This window comes from Cynoglossus semilaevis, chromosome 8 (assembly GCF_000523025.1).
Source record: "Cynoglossus semilaevis isolate Cse_v1.0 chromosome 8, Cse_v1.0, whole genome shotgun sequence".
NCBI lineage: Eukaryota > Metazoa > Chordata > Actinopteri > Pleuronectiformes > Cynoglossidae > Cynoglossus > Cynoglossus semilaevis.
The window spans coordinates 14,863,260-14,882,949 of NC_024314.1; the positions used below are offsets into that span (position 1 = coordinate 14,863,260).

At 47.5% G+C, this 19,690-nt stretch overlaps 1 protein-coding gene and 1 non-coding gene across 2 annotated transcripts in view; both read left to right on the forward strand.

The window, feature by feature from the left end:
* The window catches only part of ryr2a (ryanodine receptor 2a (cardiac)), a 54,243-nt gene that overhangs the window by 22,929 nt on the left and 11,624 nt on the right, over positions 1 to 19,690 (forward strand). Inside the window, exons 42-98 of the mRNA XM_025057408.1 lie at positions 1,141 to 1,341; positions 1,415 to 1,520; positions 1,704 to 1,847; positions 1,932 to 2,059; positions 2,364 to 2,509; positions 2,588 to 2,702; positions 2,786 to 2,918; positions 3,136 to 3,239; positions 3,321 to 3,456; positions 3,545 to 3,731; positions 3,819 to 3,930; positions 4,015 to 4,135; positions 4,227 to 4,396; positions 4,525 to 4,745; positions 4,830 to 4,920; positions 5,005 to 5,145; positions 5,257 to 5,420; positions 5,506 to 5,584; positions 5,796 to 5,885; positions 6,299 to 6,436; positions 6,548 to 6,625; positions 6,700 to 6,775; positions 6,860 to 6,983; positions 7,222 to 7,337; positions 7,480 to 7,544; positions 8,123 to 8,244; positions 8,382 to 8,431; positions 8,744 to 8,804; positions 8,893 to 9,131; positions 9,224 to 9,305; positions 9,815 to 9,945; positions 10,031 to 10,158; positions 10,236 to 10,428; positions 11,139 to 11,221; positions 11,357 to 11,514; positions 11,635 to 11,722; positions 11,819 to 11,911; positions 11,997 to 12,167; positions 12,260 to 12,319; positions 12,397 to 12,531; positions 12,733 to 12,845; positions 13,220 to 13,316; positions 13,402 to 13,508; positions 13,809 to 13,860; positions 14,093 to 14,140; positions 14,314 to 14,413; positions 14,498 to 14,577; positions 14,954 to 15,030; positions 15,123 to 15,196; positions 16,026 to 16,043; positions 17,381 to 17,461; positions 17,789 to 17,877; positions 18,487 to 18,615; positions 18,697 to 18,801; positions 18,957 to 19,038; positions 19,134 to 19,292; positions 19,516 to 19,670. Of these exons, the coding sequence (XP_024913176.1) occupies positions 1,141 to 1,341; positions 1,415 to 1,520; positions 1,704 to 1,847; positions 1,932 to 2,059; positions 2,364 to 2,509; positions 2,588 to 2,702; positions 2,786 to 2,918; positions 3,136 to 3,239; positions 3,321 to 3,456; positions 3,545 to 3,731; positions 3,819 to 3,930; positions 4,015 to 4,135; positions 4,227 to 4,396; positions 4,525 to 4,745; positions 4,830 to 4,920; positions 5,005 to 5,145; positions 5,257 to 5,420; positions 5,506 to 5,584; positions 5,796 to 5,885; positions 6,299 to 6,436; positions 6,548 to 6,625; positions 6,700 to 6,775; positions 6,860 to 6,983; positions 7,222 to 7,337; positions 7,480 to 7,544; positions 8,123 to 8,244; positions 8,382 to 8,431; positions 8,744 to 8,804; positions 8,893 to 9,131; positions 9,224 to 9,305; positions 9,815 to 9,945; positions 10,031 to 10,158; positions 10,236 to 10,428; positions 11,139 to 11,221; positions 11,357 to 11,514; positions 11,635 to 11,722; positions 11,819 to 11,911; positions 11,997 to 12,167; positions 12,260 to 12,319; positions 12,397 to 12,531; positions 12,733 to 12,845; positions 13,220 to 13,316; positions 13,402 to 13,508; positions 13,809 to 13,860; positions 14,093 to 14,140; positions 14,314 to 14,413; positions 14,498 to 14,577; positions 14,954 to 15,030; positions 15,123 to 15,196; positions 16,026 to 16,043; positions 17,381 to 17,461; positions 17,789 to 17,877; positions 18,487 to 18,615; positions 18,697 to 18,801; positions 18,957 to 19,038; positions 19,134 to 19,292; positions 19,516 to 19,670 (6,546 nt within the window). The remainder of the gene's footprint in view (positions 1 to 1,140; positions 1,342 to 1,414; positions 1,521 to 1,703; positions 1,848 to 1,931; positions 2,060 to 2,363; positions 2,510 to 2,587; positions 2,703 to 2,785; positions 2,919 to 3,135; positions 3,240 to 3,320; positions 3,457 to 3,544; positions 3,732 to 3,818; positions 3,931 to 4,014; positions 4,136 to 4,226; positions 4,397 to 4,524; positions 4,746 to 4,829; positions 4,921 to 5,004; positions 5,146 to 5,256; positions 5,421 to 5,505; positions 5,585 to 5,795; positions 5,886 to 6,298; positions 6,437 to 6,547; positions 6,626 to 6,699; positions 6,776 to 6,859; positions 6,984 to 7,221; positions 7,338 to 7,479; positions 7,545 to 8,122; positions 8,245 to 8,381; positions 8,432 to 8,743; positions 8,805 to 8,892; positions 9,132 to 9,223; positions 9,306 to 9,814; positions 9,946 to 10,030; positions 10,159 to 10,235; positions 10,429 to 11,138; positions 11,222 to 11,356; positions 11,515 to 11,634; positions 11,723 to 11,818; positions 11,912 to 11,996; positions 12,168 to 12,259; positions 12,320 to 12,396; positions 12,532 to 12,732; positions 12,846 to 13,219; positions 13,317 to 13,401; positions 13,509 to 13,808; positions 13,861 to 14,092; positions 14,141 to 14,313; positions 14,414 to 14,497; positions 14,578 to 14,953; positions 15,031 to 15,122; positions 15,197 to 16,025; positions 16,044 to 17,380; positions 17,462 to 17,788; positions 17,878 to 18,486; positions 18,616 to 18,696; positions 18,802 to 18,956; positions 19,039 to 19,133; positions 19,293 to 19,515; positions 19,671 to 19,690) is intronic.
* On the forward strand, positions 10,593 to 10,729 carry LOC112487430 (U4 spliceosomal RNA). The gene has a single exon (XR_003050492.1). It is a non-coding gene; the product is annotated as a U4 spliceosomal RNA (small nuclear RNA).

The window sequence follows — 19,690 nt, forward strand, 5'->3', positions numbered from 1 at the left end:
TACCTTTAATTAATAGTTATTTTAACTGTCACTATCTGAACAGCTGAACTGAGGTTTCAACCTAAACGTTGGCTCTGTTTTAGGTCTTGATTACATCGAGTTAAAGATTGTTAAATTAGACTTGAACCTGTCAGCACGTCTCTTAGCTGTGTTTTTATGTAGTTCATATTTTTGGCCATTTGGTTTGTTTGAGAGTTAGTTTGATCAGTTTTGTCTTTTTTAAATGGTTCCAGACTTTCAGCAGTTTGAACACTTTCTACAGTGTTTTCACAGGAAGCAGGACGTTGTGTGTGTTTGTTCTAATTCTCCAGTTTGTCTGTGACTGTTAGGTTTGCTGCGTGCGGGCTACTACGACCTCCTGATCGACATCCACCTGAGCAGCTACGCCACTGCTCGCCTGATGATGAACAACGAGTACATTGTTCCCATGACGGATGAAACCAAGAGCATCACACTGTTTCCCCAGGAGGAGAAGAAACATGGCCTCCCAGGCATCGGCCTCAGCACATCCCTAAGACCCAGAATGCACTTCTCCTCTCCGAGTTTTGTCTCTGGCACTGGGTCGTTGTATCGTAACAACAGTAGCAGCAGTACAGCAGGTGGCGGAGGAGGATCTGGGGACTGTTTCCAGTACAGCCCAGAGTTTCCTCTGGAGATCCTGAAAGTCAAAACCATAGAGATGCTAACAGAGGCAGTGCGGGAGGGAAGCATGCATGTGAGAGACCCAATAGGGGGCAGCACAGAGTTCCTCTTTGTCCCACTCATTAAACTTTTTTACACCATGCTAATTATGGGAGTGTTCCAAAACGGAGACCTGAAGAACATCCTGTGTCTCATCGAGCCGTCTGTGTTCTCTGAAAGACGAGACTCACAGGACAACGGCCGGGCACAGAAGGCAGGGAAGGAGGCGCAGGCTGAAGGAGGTGAGGACGGTGGGAGGAGTTTGCTCAAAGAAGGACTACTGCAGATGAAGCTGCCTGAGCCGGTGAAGCTGCAGGTAAACCATCAGCTCAGGTTCTTCAGGCCTTCACTCAGTCAAAGTCACTTGTTGTTTGTTGTAGTTTGTTAATAATTGTGACAGATGAAATCTCACCTGTGATGGTACTGACTGTAACCATGTGATCGTGTGTGTGAATACAGATGTGTCACGTGCTGCAGTATTTGTGCGACTGTCAGATCCGTCACCGTATTGAGGCGGTCGTTGCCTTCTCCGACGACTTTGTAGCGTGTCTCCAGGAAAACCAGCGTTTCCGCTACAACGAGGTGATGCTAGCGCTCAACATGTCCGCGGCTCTCACTGCTAAGAAAACCAAAGAGTTCAGGTCACCCCCACAGGAGCAGGTAAGAACTGGGCCAGTAAGACCTGGGGCTGTGGTTGGTTCTCTGTGATGACCAATGAACTGTGTCTGATCAGATCAACATGCTGCTGAACTTCAAGGACGAGAAGCAGGACTGTCCATGTCCTGAGTACATCAGGGAACAGCTGCTGGACTTCCACGAAGACCTGATGAGACACTGTGGTAATGTAGACGTGGGGGGGTATATAGGGCAGATCTTCTTACTGAGAGTAAAATGTCTTTTTAACAGAGACCAACTTAGTTATATTTCAGTTAAAAATCTGAGTGAATGTGTTAAAGATCCAGGCACCAGTAAAGAGTGACCTGGACAAAGTGCTACAAAGACTGAGCTGTCCTTCCTGTCAGGTATAGAGTTGGACGAGGACCGAGGTCTGGACAGTGACAGTGATTTCACCATCAGAGGGCGCCTTCTGTCCTTGGTGGAGAAAGTGTCCTACCTGAAGAAGAAGATGGTCAACCTGCCCAACGAGAAGAAAGACAGGAAGCCCAGTGAGTTCCTGCACCGTCCTCCACCCTCTGGTCCTCCACCCTCTGGTCCTCTTAGTCTTAAACCAGTCTTCTGTCTTCCTGCAGGTACACTGCAGCAGCTGATCTCAGACACCATGGTCCGGTGGGCTCAGGAGTCGGTCATAGAAGACCCAGAACTGGTCAGAGCCATGTTTGTCCTGCTGCACCGTCAGTACGACGGCATCGGGGGTCTGGTGAGGGGCTTTAAAAAGATCTGTCAGAAAAGATTATATGAAGATCATAGGTGGGAGATCTGTCAGAAAAGATTATATGAAGATGGACCATAGGTGGGGCACATAGATAAGTCTGGCAGGTTTGTGGACTTCTCAGTCACACCTACCAACGTCTATGGTTAATAGTTTACGTCTTTGACGAAACCCCAGACAGAGTTTACATCCCATAATCCTGGTATACCACCATCAGAAGAAAGTGTCAAAGTGTCTGTGTTTTCTGGAGAACTGAATCTTCATCCATGTGTTTGTCTTTGTGGCGGTGAAGGTCCGGGCTCTTCCTAAGACCTACACCATAAATTCAGTGTCCATTGAGGACACAATCAACCTGCTGGCAGCTCTGGGTCAGATAAGGTCTCTGCTGAGTGTTCGCATGGGGAGAGAGGAGGAGAAACTCATGATCCGAGGCCTGGGGTGAGAAGAACACTCATCAAAAAAACAAATCCTCCAGGTTCAAAATTGTCCACTGAAGTTCTGACTTCCTGCTCGCAGGGACATCATGAACAACAAGGTCTTCTACCAGCACCCAAACCTGATGAGGGCTCTGGGGATGCATGAGACCGTCATGGAGGTCATGGTCAATGTTCTGAGTGGAGGAGACTCTAAGGTACTGATAGAAAATGAACATCTGAGCAGGAACCTCCAGACCTGGATTTACATGTCAGGCTGATGTTCTCCTCCATGTTCCAGGAAATCACCTTTCCAAAGATGGTGGCTAACTGCTGCAGGTTCCTCTGTTACTTCTGTAGGATCAGCCGGCAGAACCAGAAGGCCATGTTCGATCATCTCAGTTATCTGCTGGAGAACAGCAGCGTCGGCCTCGGTCAGTGTCTGTGTGTCTCCTCTCATGTTTCCTTTCCTGTGTCCTTTCCTGTCCCAACTCCTTCCTATCTGCTCCCTCAATGGTGTGGAGGTTTACTGAGACGTTTTTAAAAACACACTCCTCTCATCGCCTACCGTCTCTTCTGGATCATCACTGTTAGTTTCCTTCTTTAATCTCCTCCTCTCTTCTCTGTGCTCCTCCTCTTGCTCCTCTTCAGCCTCTCCCTCCATGCGAGGCTCCACCCCTCTGGACGTGGCTGCAGCCTCAGTGATGGATAATAATGAGTTGGCTCTGGCTCTGAGGGAACCAGACCTGGAGAAGGTGAGCATCACCTCCTCAGCTCCTCAGAGGACAGTGAAGATCATCATACTCACTTGTTGTCTTCTCTTCTCTTCTCCTCAGGTGGTCCAGTACCTGGCCGGCTGTGGTCTACAGAGCTGCGCCATGTTGCTGCGGAAAGGTTACCCTGACATCGGCTGGAACCCTGTGGAGGGAGAACGATACCTGGACTTCCTACGCTTCGCCGTTTTCTGCAATGGTGAAAAAAAAGTGTGATTGTCCAAACCCAGTGGTGTGTCTCCAAGGTGGCTCCAGCCTTAACTGTTCTTCTGCCGCTCCATCTTCAGGTGAAAGCGTAGAAGAGAACGCTAACGTTGTGGTGCGGCTGCTGATCCGTCGCCCTGAATGTTTCGGGCCTGCCCTCCGAGGTGAAGGTGGTGACGGTCTGCTGGCAGCCGTGGAGGAGGCCATCAGGATCTCAGAAGATCCGAGCAGAGATGGTCCTTCTCCAACAACAGAGAGCAGCAAATCCCTGTGAGGAAACATCTGACACAAACTGACTGTAGAAGAAGAACTGAAATCCTCAGATTGTTAGATGTCAACGTGTGTGTGTGTGTGTAGCAGTGACATACTGGAGGATGAGGAGGACGACACCATCCACATGGGAAACGCCATCATGACTTTCTATGCTGCTCTGATTGACCTGTTGGGGCGCTGTGCTCCAGAGATGCACGTGAGTGATGTGCCCACACCCACACACAGTTCATCCAGTCAACCGTCTCCCACACCAACTGTCCTCTGTCTTCTTCCCCATCAGCTCATCCATGCAGGTAAAGGAGAAGCGATCCGGATCAGAGCCATCCTCAGGTCCCTCATCCCCATCCAGGACCTGGTGGGAGTCATCAGTATTCCGTTCTCCATGCCCAGTCTGGGTAAAGGTAGGTTCACCTACCTAGTGATAAACTGGCCACTGGTCAGAACCTCTGAGTATTACTACAGTAATGTGTGCGTGTGTGCGCGTGCTCACAGATGGGATGGTGGTGGAGCCTGACATGTCTGCTGGCTTCTGTCCGGACCACAAAGCAGCCATGGTTCTGTTCCTGGACCGGGTCTACGGCATCGAGGACCAGAACTTCCTGCTGCATCTGCTGGAAGTGGGATTCCTGCCAGACCTGAGAGCAGCGGCCTCGCTGGACACTGTGAGTGTGTGTGTGTGTACACTGTAACATGTTTGAGTCGACAGTCAGATCAGCCCCTCCCCCCTGTGCCTTCCTCTTTTTCTCACCTGTCCTCTTGTCTTCACTCCCCTCTACCCTCTCCTCCTCAGGTTGCCCTCAGTGCCACAGACATGGCTCTGGCTCTGAACAGATACCTGTGCACGGCCGTCCTCCCCCTCCTCACCAAGTGCGCTCCCCTCTTTGCTGGCACCGAGCCGTTCGCCTCCCTCATCGACTCCCTGCTCCACACCGTCTACCGTCTGTCCAAAGGCTGCTGTCTGACCAAAGCTCAGAGAGATGCCATCGAGGAGTGTCTGCTGGCCGTCTGCGGGTGAGAGCGGGATTCAAACCAGCAGCACAGTTTGTTTGAAAGGTTCTTGTCAACCAACCAATGATGTTGATTAAATACAAACAGGAAGCTGAGGCCGTCCATGATGCAGCATCTCCTCAGGAGGTTGGTGTTTGATGTTCCTCTGCTCAACGAGCACACCAAGATGCCTCTGAAGGTGAGGAACACAATGAACCAGAACCTGTACAAGGACCACAGTCAGGTGTCAGGTGTTCATGCTGCTCCCTGGTTGGGTCCTCAGCTGCTGACCAATCACTACGAGCGTTGCTGGAAGTACTACTGTCTGGTTGGAGGCTGGGGAAACTTTGGAGCAGCTTCAGATGAAGAGCTTCATCTCTCCAGGAAACTCTTCTGGGGAATATTTGATGCCCTGTCGCACAAGGTCAGAAGGTCACCTTCTCACTTTCTAAACCTTCAATACAAATAAAGATATAACTTTCACATGGTCTGAGTAACAGACGCTCTGCGTGACTCTGCGTCTCCTTGTGTTCAGCGTTACGACCAGGAGCTGTTCAAGTTGGCGTTGCCCTGTCTGAGCGCCGTGGCTGGAGCTCTGCCCCCAGACTACATGGAGTCCAACTACATGGCCATGATGGAGAAACAGTCGTCCATGGACTCAGAGGGAAACTTCACACCGCAGCCTGCAGACACCACCAAGTAAACACCACCCTAATGTCTGATGGTTTACAGAAATGTCGGAAATGAGACTTTAGACAGATGACACCATGATTTCTCCTGTTAGTGTGACTGTTCCAGAGAAGCTGGACTACATCATCAGCAGATACTCAGAACACAACCATGAGAAGTGGTGCATAGAAAAGGTAAGAACACTACACCTAGAATCAATATTAGAGATTATTTTGAGTGCGCCACCTAGTGGTTCAACTGAAAAGCCAGATAATGCAGGATAAGTTTGGACAGATTTGTGTTAATACAGGACCCTTTGATGGACAGTTGGGGTCCAGGGTGACCCTCCCACCCCCCCTCACTTGATGACTGCTCAAACATAAATATTTCTGTGTGTTTGTACAGTTTTCCAGCGGCTGGACATTCGCTGATCAACAGTGTGACGTCAACAGGACACACCCTCTGCTGAAACCATACAAAGGCCTGAGTGAGAAGGTAACGTGATTGGTTCTTTAACTCAGTAGATGAGAATTTCATCTCCCCATCCTCTTAACTGGATACTTGTTGACGAACTTTAAATGTAAAGGTCCAAAGATGAGCTGTGGACTCACCAGTGGGTCAGTGGCTCCAGACTAACAGACACTGCTGATCTTTTCTATTCTCTGTACTTCCTATCTCCTCTGATTCTACTTCCTGTTTCTTCTCACTCTACTTCCTGTGTTCCAGCCTCTCTTTGGCTGTTGTCAATAGCTGTTTACAGTTAGCCAATCATCAGTTGGCTGAGAAAATCCCGACCTGTTTGTTTGACTCTGTTTGTGGGTCAAACCTGATGGAAACATCGGTGATGGACCGGTTCAGTCTGGTGTTGGCAGCTGGGACTCTCAGGGTTGTGTGTTGTTGTGTTTCAGGATAAGGAGTCGTACTGTGGGTCGGTCAGAGAGTCCCTGAAGACCATGCTGTCCTGGGGCTGGAGCATTGACCGGATCAGGGAGGGAGATCCAGCCAGTCTCCACAACAAGTCCAGGAGGATCTCACAGGCTAGTCAGGTAAGACCAGCTCTGGACGTCCTCTGGTCTGGTCTCACCTGGTCTTAAGAGACACACTTTAACACCTGATGCTAACATTAATCTTCTCATTAATCCAATCCTTATCCACAGCTGTCCTTTGAAGGAACTTCAGCCTTTAGTCCTAGACCCATCGACATGAGCAACGTGACTCTGTCCAGAGACATGCAGGTTGGTAGAACTCCCGTTTCTGATCCGTTATCTACAACCTAACATCACTACAAAAACCTGGTGCCTTTGTTCAGTCCATGGCAGAACTGTTGGCAGAGAATTATCACAACATCTGGGCCAGGAAGAAGAAGACAGAGCTGGAGGCTAAAGGTACACTTCACCCAAACAGGCAGAACCAGGATGTGAAGACTAAAACTGTAGCCTGGAGTGACGGTGGTGTTGATGTTTGTTCAGGTGGAGGAAACCATCCTCTCCTGGTTCCCTACGACACACTGACGGCCAAAGAGAAATCCAGAGACAGAGAAAGAGCTCAAGACATTTTCAAGTTCCTGCAGATCAACGGTTACACCGTGTCCAGGTGAGAGCCAAGAGTCCTGCTCTGTGGTCCAGAGACAGGTTCATGGCACAGTACTGTCTTCTTCAGATGTTTGGGAGATGGATTTGAGGTTAAGAAGTTCTAAGAACTCAGATCAAAACATTTTCTTTAAAACCTGGTCTGATAAATAATAAAAAAGAGAAGTAAAAAGTATCCATGTAAGTACTGTGAATATGATTGTGTACTCTGAATACTTTGTGTATGGGTTGTTACTGTGCAGAGGTGTGAAGTCCCAGGAGCTGGACACTCCAGCCATAGAGAAGAGATTCGCCTACACCTTCCTCCAGCAGCTCATCACATACGTGGACCAGGCTCATCAGCACATGATGGAGTTTGGTGAGAGCGCCCCCTGTTCTTCTCCTGCTGCTCCTCACATATGCAGATGATGTTGTGGTTTGGTTTGAAGGAGTGTCCTGTCACCTTCATGTCAGTTGTCATGGTAACGATGTGATCTTTTAAGACTCTGTTTGTTTTTCAGATGCAGGAGTGAGACTGAAGGGGGAGACAATTCCTCACGAGCAGCAGATCAAGTTCTTTGGAAAGGTTAGAACCTGAGTATTATTATTGTTGAAGAGTGACCTCATCATACTCCACTGTGAACAGGCTGCATCCCTGAGGTGACCCACATGAACCGTGGTGTTAACAGAAGTAAATGTGGGTCCACACAGATGGACACATTTTAAATCTTGGCCCCCTCCCTGCAGACCTCTGGGTGGGAGCCCGTCAAGGCCTGCTTTCCTGTCAAGGACACTTTAACAATCTTCTTCTTTCCACCTGCTACATCAACCATGTTTGCTTCGTTTTCATTCACTCTTGGAGCCTTGGTCTTACACCGATGATGTGTGACATGAGTGCTACGACTGATGCTGCAGACAAACACCTGAGCCAGATATGGGCAGCACATGGGTAAAAAGGTCAGCTGTGGGCCACACATGGGTTAAACGTTAAATGTGGCCCACACATGGATAAAAATCAGATGTTTTACCACACATAGGTAAAAGGTCAGCTCTGGGCTATAAAGGGTCAGATGTGGGCTGCTCTCCTGCAGCATGGGATGGTCTTAGTGCTGTGAGCAGTTGTTGATTCACCTTGACACTTTGGTCTGTTTTGTCCTGACCCAGGTGGTTTTACCTCTAGTGGACCAGTACTTTAAAAACCACCGGCTCTACTTCCTGTCCACGGCCATTCACCCAATCAGCAGCGGTGGCCACGCCTCCAATAAAGAGAAAGAGATGGTGACCAGGTGAGAATGGTGACATGACTTTGGTTACTGTTGAAAAGTCATTTTTTTTCCCTCCACTCTGTTTCCTGATGGTCTGTTGACTCTGTGTCTCCTCTTCCTCTTCCTTTTCCGTCTTTCTGTTTCCTTTTCACTCTTAGTCTTTTCTGCAAACTGGGAGTTCTGGTCAGACACAGGATTTCCTTGTTTGGTAAGAGTGGTTTGATGTGATGGAGTGAGAATCTGCTCCTCTGAGCCACAGCTTGTGTTTCTGTCACGTTCACTGTTTTATTTTTTTACTCTTCAGCTGACAGCAGGTGGTGCTGTAGCTCTGTGCTAACTTTGTGCTATTTTGTGCTTCAGTTAATTCTTTTCTCTGTGATAAAACCACAATCACATTATTATTAATAATGATAATACTGTCTGGTTGTTAATGTGTGTGTGTGACAGGGGGCAGTATTTTTTTGGACTTTGAAGAGGTCCTGTTAACCAGCGTGTGTGTCATGTGACTCTGTGTTCACAGGTAACAACGCCACGTCCATCGTCAACTGTCTTCAGATCCTGGGACAGAGTCTAGACGCCAGGTAAGGACCAGATCAGGACCAGACTCCAGGTCAGTCAGTCCCTCAGATGACCAACGTGGTCCAATCCCTGTCTCTCCTCTGTCTCCAGGACAGTGATGAAAACTGGTCTTGAGTCAGTGAAGGTGGCGCTGCGGTCCTTCTTTGACAGTGCAGCAGAAGATCTAGAGAAGACGCAGGAGAACCTGAAGCTGGGTCAGTTCACCCACAGCAGAGATCAGCCCAGGGGGGTCACTCAGATCATCAACTACACCACCTTCGCCCTGCTGCCGGTTCTGTCCTCGCTCTTTGAACACATCGGACAGAACATGTTTGGAGAAGACCTGATACGTGAGCATGCTCACACACACACACACACACTCACACACACACTCAGGTTGGTTCAGGCAGAGGTGTGTGATCTGTGTCCTGTCTCTCTCCAGTGGACGACGTCCAGGTCTCCTGTTACAGAATCCTCAACAGTCTGTACCTGCTGGGAACCAACAAGAGCATCTACGTGGAGAGGTGAGTCCTGATCCACCAGTGTCCTCCTCCATCACCCACTGATGGAGACGAATGATGGAGACGGTTCCATCATACTTTTTCATGTCTGAGACTTCAACATGCAGTATCAAGAAGGATTTTGTTTGGATTTACTCTCTTAAATATTCTGCTCCACTTAAGAAGAAATAAAATAACCTAAACCATGCAACTATTTCTTATAGTTCTACAGTACTGCTTATAGTACAGTGAAGTAATAGTACAGCATCACTGATTGGTTGGTCAGACTTTTGAAACATTCAAAAACAAATAAAACTTAAACCTGAGTGAAAAATCAGACACAAAAGGAATAATAAGAAAAGACTCTTTAAACTTTGACAACCTCAACTGTCTGAAGTGCTCTGGCGCCCCCTTCAGGGGAGACTGAAACAATACTGACAACGTTTCTCTGACCATAAACTGAAGAAGACCAAACCAGATGAGTTTCTGAACCAGGACTTTTTGAATCTCCGTCTCCTTTCCGTCTCTTCCAGACAGCGGCCGGCATTGGGACAGTGTCTCGCTGCCTTCTCAGCAGCGTTCCCTGTGGCCTTCCTAGAACCTCACATCAACAAGTTCAACAGCTTCTCCATCTACAACAGCAGAGGAACCAAAGACAGAGGAGGTGCTGAACAGCGCCCTCTAACAGAAACAGACAGAACACAACTGTTACTGTGATTAACAACATCTGACCTCTGCTCCGTCTCCAGCTCTCGGTCTGCCGGGACACGTTGACGATGTCTGCGCCGTGATCCCAAACCTGGACAAGTCTTTGGAGGAGATCATGGACTTGGCAGAGTCCGGCATGAGATACAACCAGATGCCTCACGTCATGGAGGTGTGGTTGTAGATTCACTGGACATGGTCTGTGAAGTCAGGTCCAACTCCAACCCGCCATGTTCTACCCTCCTGCAGGTGGTGCTGCCCATGTTGTGCAGCTACATGTCCCACTGGTGGGAACATGGACCAGAGAACCACATGGACCAGGCTGACAGCTGCTGCACTGCTGTCACCTCAGAGTACATGAACACTCTGCTGGGAAACATCCTGAAGATCATCTACAACAACCTGGGCATCGACGAGGGAGCCTGGATGAAGAGACTGGCTGGTAGCACACACACACACACACACACACACACACACACACAGACACACACAGATGCTGCAGTGAAACTATTTTAATTAGTAGTAAATATCAGTATTAGTTTCACATTCTGTACCTCAATGACCAATTATGACACTCTGCTTCATCAACTGAACGCTAGCTAACAGATTCTTGTGCAGAGGCAATATCATAGTTTATGAAGTTTAACTGAGACGTGATCATTGCTGGTTGAAAACTTAACCCAATACCCTGCCTGGATGACTTGAAAAACAGTCAGCTATGGCAATTTTTGTCAATCTCGAGGCAGTGGTGGCCTAGTGGTAAAGGAAGCGGACTTCGGTCCGGAAGGCCCCAGGTTCGAATCCACCAACTGCCAGGTTGCCACTGAGATGCACTGAGCATGGCTGCCCACTGTTCACTTGGTGATGGGTTAAATGCAGAGGTTAAATTTCATTGTGCATGGTGTGCTGTGCTGTGCTATGTCACAAATGATAAATAAAGTTTAAGTTTTAAGTTTAAGCTCTCTGCTAACTATCTTCCTGATTAACGTTGTGCTAACTAGCAACCTAACAAATGTCCTAGCAACTACACAACTGCCTCTAATAATAAACTGTACAATATTCAGCTTGAGTGCTATCAATACAAAGGGTAAATATACTGTTGTAAGAGAAATGGCTCATTGCTAACTGCTGGCATGTAACTTCTACTCCCAGTCTTCTCTCAGCCAATCATCAGCAAGGCTAAGCCTGAGCTACTGAAGACTCATTTCCTGCCTCTGATGGAGAAACTGAAAAAAGTGAGTCAATATTTTATAATGACTTCAGTTCTGATGATTGTTGATGATGATGTTGTTCATGATCGTTGTTGTTGTTGTTATTTGTGATGGTTGTTGTTGGTGATGATTGTTGATGATGACGTTGTTGCTGCGCAGAAAGCAGCCATTGTTCTGATGGATGAAGAGCACAGTAAAGCTGAGGGGCGGGGTGAGATGTCAGAGACAGAGCTTCTCATCATGGACCAGTTCACCATCCTGGTCAGAGACCTGTACGCCTTCTATCCGCTCCTCATACGCTTCGTGGACTACAACAGGTGGGCTACTTCCTGTGAGGTGACGTCACTGAAGACATTTATTCAGTCCTCAGTAACTGTCCACTAACCAGTGCCTGACCAGCTGCTGTGACTGTCCTGGTCTTGGTTCTGTCCTAACAGGGCCCGCTGGCTGAAGGAGTCCAACCCTGGGGCTGAGGCACTGTTCCGAATGGTGGCTGAGGTTTTCATCTTCTGGGCCAAGTCTCATGTGAGGAGGCTGTGGACACACACACACAGAGAGAGTGAGGGGGGGGCAGCAGGTTACCAGCAGCTCAGTCACTGTGTTTCTGTTTTCTTTCGGCAGAACTTCAAGAGGGAGGAGCAGAACTTTGTGGTTCAGAATGAAATCAACAACATGTCCTTCCTCATCACTGACACCAAGTGTAAGATGTCCAAGGTATACGCTGAAAAAAACTGTTTCCTCTAAATGTCAGCCAAAACAGCCAGCGCCCTCTACTGACCGCTGACCTGTGGTTCCTCAGGGAATCGTTTCAGATCAGGAGAGGAAGAAGATGAAGAGGAAGGGAGATCGCTACTCCATGCAGACCAGTCTGATCGTAGCCACTCTGAAGCGCCTCCTGCCTGTCGGACTGAACATGTGCGCTCCTGGAGAGCAGGAACTGATCACACTGGCCAAGAACCGATTTACACAGGTACAAACTGAACTAGACAGTATAGACAATATTCTAAACTTTTCTAGAGAAAATAGAAGAAACGGGGGGCTGACGGTGGTGTGTGTCCACAGAAAGACACAGAGGACGAAGTCAGAGACATCGTCAAGAACAACCTGCACCTGCAGGGGAAGGTGAGAGGGACACGTCCAACACTGTGACAAGGTTGTCCATGTCTGTGCAACTGCTTTCATTCAGTGTCTTTGTTCAGTTGGAGGATCCCGCCATTCGCTGGCAGATGGCGCTGTACAGAGACCTGCCCAACCACTGTGAAAACAACCCCGACCCAGAGAAGACGGTGGAGAGAGTTCTGGACATCGCTCATGTCCTCTTCCACCTGGAGCAGGTGTGTTCTTCACCTCAGGTCTGTAGGAAGGGCTGTAGATAATCACAGCCTCAGACCAGACTGACAAACACATCGTTAGCTTTACAGGCTAAATGAGCTACAGAGGCTAAAGGCTAACCCTTGAAGGAGAAGCTGTTCTCATCTGTTAAAGTAAACTGTGTGTGTGTGTGTGTGTGTGTGTGTGTGTGTGTGTGTGTGTAGGTAGAACATCCTCAGCGAAGTAAAAAAGCTGTGTGGCACAAACTTCTGTCCAAACAAAGGAAGAGAGCAGTGGTGGCCTGCTTCAGGATGGCACCGCTCTATAATCTGCCCAGGTGAGTGATGAGTTCAAATAAAAACATCAGCACAAAGTCTTCTCCAACAAAATCAAATGCACAAATATTTTAAAATATGATCATTTATTATTATGAATTAAAACTGTATGTCTTTGGTCATTATTTTTACAAACTTTGAAGCCAGCACTCTCTGTCTCTCTGGGTTTCTCTGTGGGAAAGTGAGTCATCGACAAAATGTTGTTCATTCTTTAAAATGATTTTCTGAATTGTTGTTGACTGAGACTGAGACAAACAGATCGGTACCTTGTACAACTACCACACTAAACAACACTTTCTTCTGTCAAATTATATAAAGTATAAAGTATAAAATAGTTCTGGTACTGATTCCTAACTGCATCTGTGTGGCGTCCCAGGCACCGGGCTGTGAACCTGTTCCTGCAGGGCTACGACAAATCCTGGATCGAGGCTGAGGAGCACTACTTTGAAGACAAACTGATCGAGGACCTGGCCGTGAGTTTTGAACTTCCTTTGACTCTGAGTGTGAGCGTGCACGTGTGAGCGTGCACGTGTGAGCGTGTGTTTTCCTGTGTCTCAGAAACCCGGAGAAGAGGAGCAGTGTGAGGAGGAGGAGGCGCTGAAGCACATGGACCCTCTGCACCAGCTGATCCAGCTGCTCAGCAGGACGGCCCTGACTGAGAAGTGGTCAGACACCCACACACACACACACACAGTCTGCATGTTCCATTGTTAGCCTCTCATGCTAAGCTATGCTAAATTCATTTGACTGAAGTTTTCAGTTTTCTTTATTATTTTAGCTAATCTCTAGCAGTTTTTGGGCTGTCTTGGCTAACCTTTAGCAACATAACTTGGAGCTTTTCTGTTTGTTTGTTTTTTTTTCATTTGGTTTGATCATGAATTTTCTACATTCATATTATTTTAGATCTTTTTCCAATTCCTTATCTTTATTTGGCTAACCTTAACCTTGTGTGTTTCCTGCTGCAGTAAACTGGATGAGGATAATCTGTACATGGCCTATGCTGACATCATGGCTAAGGTATGATGATAATGACAGTGATGGTAATGATAAAGAGAACAATGGTGATTATTACAATACAAATAATGATGATGTCACAATAACAATGACAGTGATTTTTGTGATGCTAATGTAATGATGACAACCATAATAATGTCAGTCTAACAATGATAAATATGATGACAATGACCTTGGTGGTCCTGACAATGGTAACCACGGTGACGATGATGTTTCTATTTTGTGTTCACCTCAGAGCTGCCACGACGAAGAAGATGAAGATGGAGAAGTTAAGAGTTTTGAGGTTGGTCATCAGTGACTGTCGTGAGGTTTCCAGGTTCAGATGTTAGCAGGAGTCAAGGCGTCCTTGGAATGCATCAGTGACTGTCGTGAGGTTTCCAGGTCCAGATGTTAGCAGGAGTCACTGAACACACTCTTGAATCAAACTATCTTTTTCATTTTGTCTCTCCTGAGCAGGAGAAGGAGATGGAGAAGCAGAAGCTGTTGTACCAGCAGGCTCGACTTCATGATCGTGGAGCTGCTGAGATGGTTCTCCAGACCATCAGTGCCAGCAAAGGTTCTCCACGTTCTTCCTCGTGGACCTCATCTAATCAGACTGTGGTGAAGGAGGGGCTGACCGTCTGCTTGTTTTCTCCCGCAGGTGAAATGGGTCTGATGGTGGCCTCCACCCTGAAGCTGGGCATCGCCATCCTGAACGGAGGAAACTCCACCGTACAGCAGGTGTCGCTGTTGTGCAATTGACCAAACATTTCATTTAAATTTCTGAACAAACAGTGTGACGTGATAACAGTGTTAACACTCCAGCAGAGACGTTAGCATGTGAGCTAAAGAACAGCTAACTGGAGCTAACCCCTGCTGTAACTGGTCTCCACTGGGTGTTTTTACTGACGACAACAGTGCTCCATCAGGACACTGTCAGTCAGATTATCTGTTGTATATTTATATAATCATCATATAAGATACAGTATATTTAAAGTCCATAGAAACTGAACTGAAGATCTGTGCTGCTGTAGCAGTTAAAAATACTTACTTACTTTTCACAAATGTATTTTGGATCAAGCTTAAATCCAAATTGTTGTCTCTGTGTCTGTGACAGAAAATGTTGGATTATCTGAAGAACAAGAAGGACGTGGGCTTCTTCCAGAGTCTGGCCGGTCTCATGCAGTCCTGCAGGTGACTTCACCTCCTTACTTCACACCTGCGCTGAGTGGTTTGTCCATCCAGAGACTGACCATAAACCTGTGTGTGTGTGTGTGTCCGTCCAGTGTCCTGGATCTAAATGCCTTTGAGAGACAGAACAAAGCTGAAGGACTGGGGATGGTGACGGAGGAGGGATCAGGTAAGACTTCAGACCTTGATCCTTCATGACATCATTGTTCTAAAACTGGTTCCATTGTCTCTGAGGATGAGGTAATGCAGCAGTGTTCCCCACAGTTGTGTCCTGCCCCCCCCCCAACCCTCCCCGTCATTTCTTCCTGTTAGCTTTATTCAGTAGCTAGTGCTGTTTCTGTTGTTTCTGTTCTCTTATCAACAGTAGTTAAAGGTTAATAAAATGTAGCTGAAGCTAACTGTGCTGTGAAAGATGTTTCTAACACAGTTTCTGACATGACTCGCTGCAGTTAGCCAGGTTAGCTACAAGCTAGCTGAGAACGGTCTAGATTTTTAATGACAAGAACCACAACAAAATTGGTAAAAAACCAAACAGGTATTAGTGTTGTTGTTAGTCTAAACACTGACTGTGTGAACAGATCTGCCACTGTTAAATGTTTTTATTTTTATTTCAATTCTAATTTTTAAATTAGAATTGAACAAAGGTTTTGTGAAGAAAAAAAAAGGTTAAGGTTATAAAGTTGTCTCAGAGCGAGACAAAGGTCAGGTTAGAAAGATAGTAAGATAGAGTGAGAGCCGCGGCGTCCAGAACAGAAACACAAACCAACTCGACTCCACGTCTACGTCTGCTCCTCCTGCTCCTCCTTTTTTTGGTTTGTTTCACACTGACTCAATGAAAGTCAAAGTTTTTGAAGCTTTTTTCCCTTCATGTGATCCTTTTATTTGTTTCTCTCTCTCTCTCTCTCTCTCTCTCTCTCTCACTCTCCCTCCTCCTTCCTTCTTTCCTCCTTCCTCCTGTTTTTTCTTTTGTTTTGACGGCACCTCCCTCCCTTCCTCAGTCATCAGTCATGAGCGTGGTAATTATGACTTCTGCCATTTTCCTCTGTGTTGGTTGGGCTCCCTCCCTCCCTCCCTCTCTCTCTCTCTCTCTCTCTCTCTCGCTCTCTCTCTCTCTCTTTCTTTCTCTTTCTCAGACTTTGGTTGGTTGGTCAGTTGTTGTTGTCAGTTCTGTCCAGGTCCTGGTTGGAGACTATTAATCCTTGTCTCCTCAAACCTTCTTCATTTCCATCTTCGTCCTTCTTCTTCTTCTTCTTCTTCTGCCTCCATGTCACTTCCTGTCTCTCACTCCAGACCAGTTAGACACGTCCTTTGTGTCCAGTATTGTTTCCATGACCAGGTGTAGAACCAATAACAGTCAGTTTGATCTGTAGACCAGTTCAAACCTGGTGGTGCAGTTCCATTCAAGTGGCCTGTAGGTGGCATTAATCCACCTTTGAGGGTGATAAATGTTGGTCAGTGATTACCAGCAGGTGGCAAAACTGGCAAAACTGTTCCTATTGGCTGCCACTGCCACTGTACAACACCACTGAGGTATTTGGTAAAGAGAAGAAGTGAATTTCCCGGAGCCAGACTTCCACTGGTCTCTGTGGAACCAGACAGGAGGAGACAGTAGCGTTAGCTCCTGGTAGCTGTTTGCTCTACACTTTCAGTCTTGTTTCCTGGTCTGCAGATGTCCCTCCTCCAGCTCTGTCTTCTTCTGTTGATGTTCATGTTGTGTTTGGACTGACTGATGGTCCACGTCTCGTCCTCCTCCCTCTGACCTCCTCCTCCTCCTCCTCCTCCTCCTTCTTCACCTCCTCCTCTCTGCATGGTTTAAAGCAGCATTTTAGCCCAGTCACAGCAGCCGTTTCCCCGTCCTCTGGGTGATTGTTGTCCTTCAATCCACAGAGCTACAACAGCAACACAGATGTACACACCAGTACACACACCAGTACACACCAGTACACACCAGTACACACCAGTACATGAGCACAACAGCTTAAAGAGCCTGACTCTGGTGCTGACTGTAAAATGCTGCAGTTTACAGACCAGTCCACAGCTCCCTCCTGTGGCTGCCCACTGCTGGTCAGGGGTGTGTGTGTGTGCGTGTGTGTGTGTGTGTGTGTGTGTGAGGTAATGCTGGTTTCACTGACTGACAGCAGACACTGAGGATCTGGTGTGTGTAAGAAGTTCTTCACTCTCTCCATCTTCTTGTCTTTTTGTCTCTGCTCCGTGTCTCTCCTTCTGACCCCTCCACATGTTTGTGTGCGCGCACACGGTCCTGTTGTGATGGTGGCGTTTACGTGTGTACGTTTGTGCTTGTGTGTGTCTGTGTGTGTCTGCATGGGCGTGTTGTTCTTCTCTCCCTGTCCAGGTGAGAAGGTCATGCAGGACGACGAGTTCACCTGTGACCTTTTCCGCTTCCTGCAGCTGCTGTGTGAAGGACACAACTCAGGTGTGTGTGCTTCAGTGGGGGGAGGGGGGGGAGGGGGGTTGATTGATTGACATCTCTGAATCTGAGGACTCACTTTGACTGACGGTGACTGAGCTCAGCTCACACACTGACCATGAGGCCTGTGGACAGCTGTGAATCCTGGGTAAACTCTCGCAGTGATCCTCAGCTGTACGCTGTTAGCAAACGTCGTTAGCTCAGGAGCGCCACAACGATGCTAGCTGAAGTTGACGTCCTACAGACGGAGCAGTGAGCTGTGAGGGACTGTGTTCAGCTGGACCTGTCACTTCAGACGACCACAGTAATAAAACCTGTCATATCCTGGTCCAGACTTCCAGAACTACCTACGGACCCAGACAGGAAACAACACCACTGTGAACATCATCATCTCCACTGTTGACTACCTGCTGAGAGTCCAGGTCAGTCCCTGCTGCTCACCCATCACAGCAACACACACACACACACACACACACACACACAGATGCTATTTTATATCATACATTTATCATAGTACTATTATCGCGTCGTAGTACTAGTATCGCGTCGTAGTACTATTATCACGTCATAGTACTATTATCATGTCGTGGTACTATTATCGCGTCGTAGTACTAGTATCGCGTCGTAGTACTATTATCACGTCATAGTACTATTATCATGTCATAGTACTATTATCAAGTCGCAGTACTATTAACATGACATAGTACTATTATCACGTCATAGTACTATTATCATGTCGTGGTACTATTATCGCGTCGTAGTACTAGTATCGCGTCGTAGTACTATTATCATGTCATAGTACTATTATCGCGTCGTGGTACTATTATCGCGTCGTAGTACTATTATCACGTCATAGTATTTCATGTCAGTATTATAGTTTTATTGAGAGCCATCTCAGTCATGGGCCCCTAGAATCACACCTTGTTACCTTTGGTCCAGTTGTTGAAGGGTTGTCAGTTCAAATCCCTGAGTCTGAGGGTGTGTGGTAGCTGATTGGTAGATGACTGATCAGTACTGCGTCCTCTGTGCAGGAGTCCATCAGTGACTTCTACTGGTACTACTCTGGTAAAGATGTCATCGACGAACAGGGACAGAGGAACTTCTCCAAGGCCATCAATGTGGCCAAGCAGGTGTTCAACACCCTGACGGAGTACATCCAGGTACATCCCTGTTGTTTGGACAGAGACTTTGCTCAGGTGTTTGATACGGTGTTAAACATGTGGCTCCTGTGACCTGGACAGGGCCCCTGCACTGGGAACCAGCAGAGTCTGGCTCACAGTCGTCTGTGGGACGCTGTGGTGGGGTTTCTCCACGTCTTCGCTCACATGCAGATGAAGCTGTCCCAGGTGAGGTTGGAGGGGGAGGGGGGGAGAGGGGAGGGGTCAGTGTTTCAGGCTGTGTCTCCTCACCTCTTCATGTTGGTCCAGTCTCTTTGGTCAGACCAGAGGAAACACCTGGGTTCTTTCAGGCAGTTCTGTGTTAACGTTCTCATGTTCCTCAGGACTCCAGTCAGATCGAGTTGTTGAAGGAACTGATGGACCTGCAGAAGGACATGGTGGTCATGCTGCTGTCCATGCTGGAGGGTATGTCCATGATGAGCATGTTCACCTTCACGTCACCTCAGTCCTGTTAGTTCTGCTTCAAAGAGAGTCCAACATTGTCTCCTGGTGGTTGTCAGGTAACGTGGTGAACGGAACCATTGGAAAGCAGATGGTTGACATGTTGGTGGAGTCGTCCAACAACGTGGAGATGATCCTCAAGTTCTTTGACATGTTCCTTAAACTGAAGGACCTGACATCGTCTGATGCCTTCAAGGAGTACGACACTGATGGGAAAGGTGAGTTTTCTCCTCTGGATTTTTTTCTGCTGCTAGGACAGGATCAACACCTTCATTCCTTTATTTCCCAAAGGGAACTCTTTAATAAAGTTCTATCTGTCCATCTGTTAGAGACTTGGTTGATCACACTCTTCTTTTCTTCTTCACTGTATCCTCTGGAGAACTTTAGAGATGAAGAATCAGGAGCTGAAAGAACTCTTTTCTGATTTTTTTTCCATTACAGGCGTCATCTCCAAGAGGGACTTCCACAAAGCCATGGAGAGCCACAAACACTACACCCAGTCAGAGACGGAGTTCCTGCTGTCCTGCGCTGAGACGGACGAGAACGAACAGTTGGACTATGAAGAGTTTGTGGAACGTTTTCATGAACCAGCCAAGGTAAACGGCCAAAGACTGAA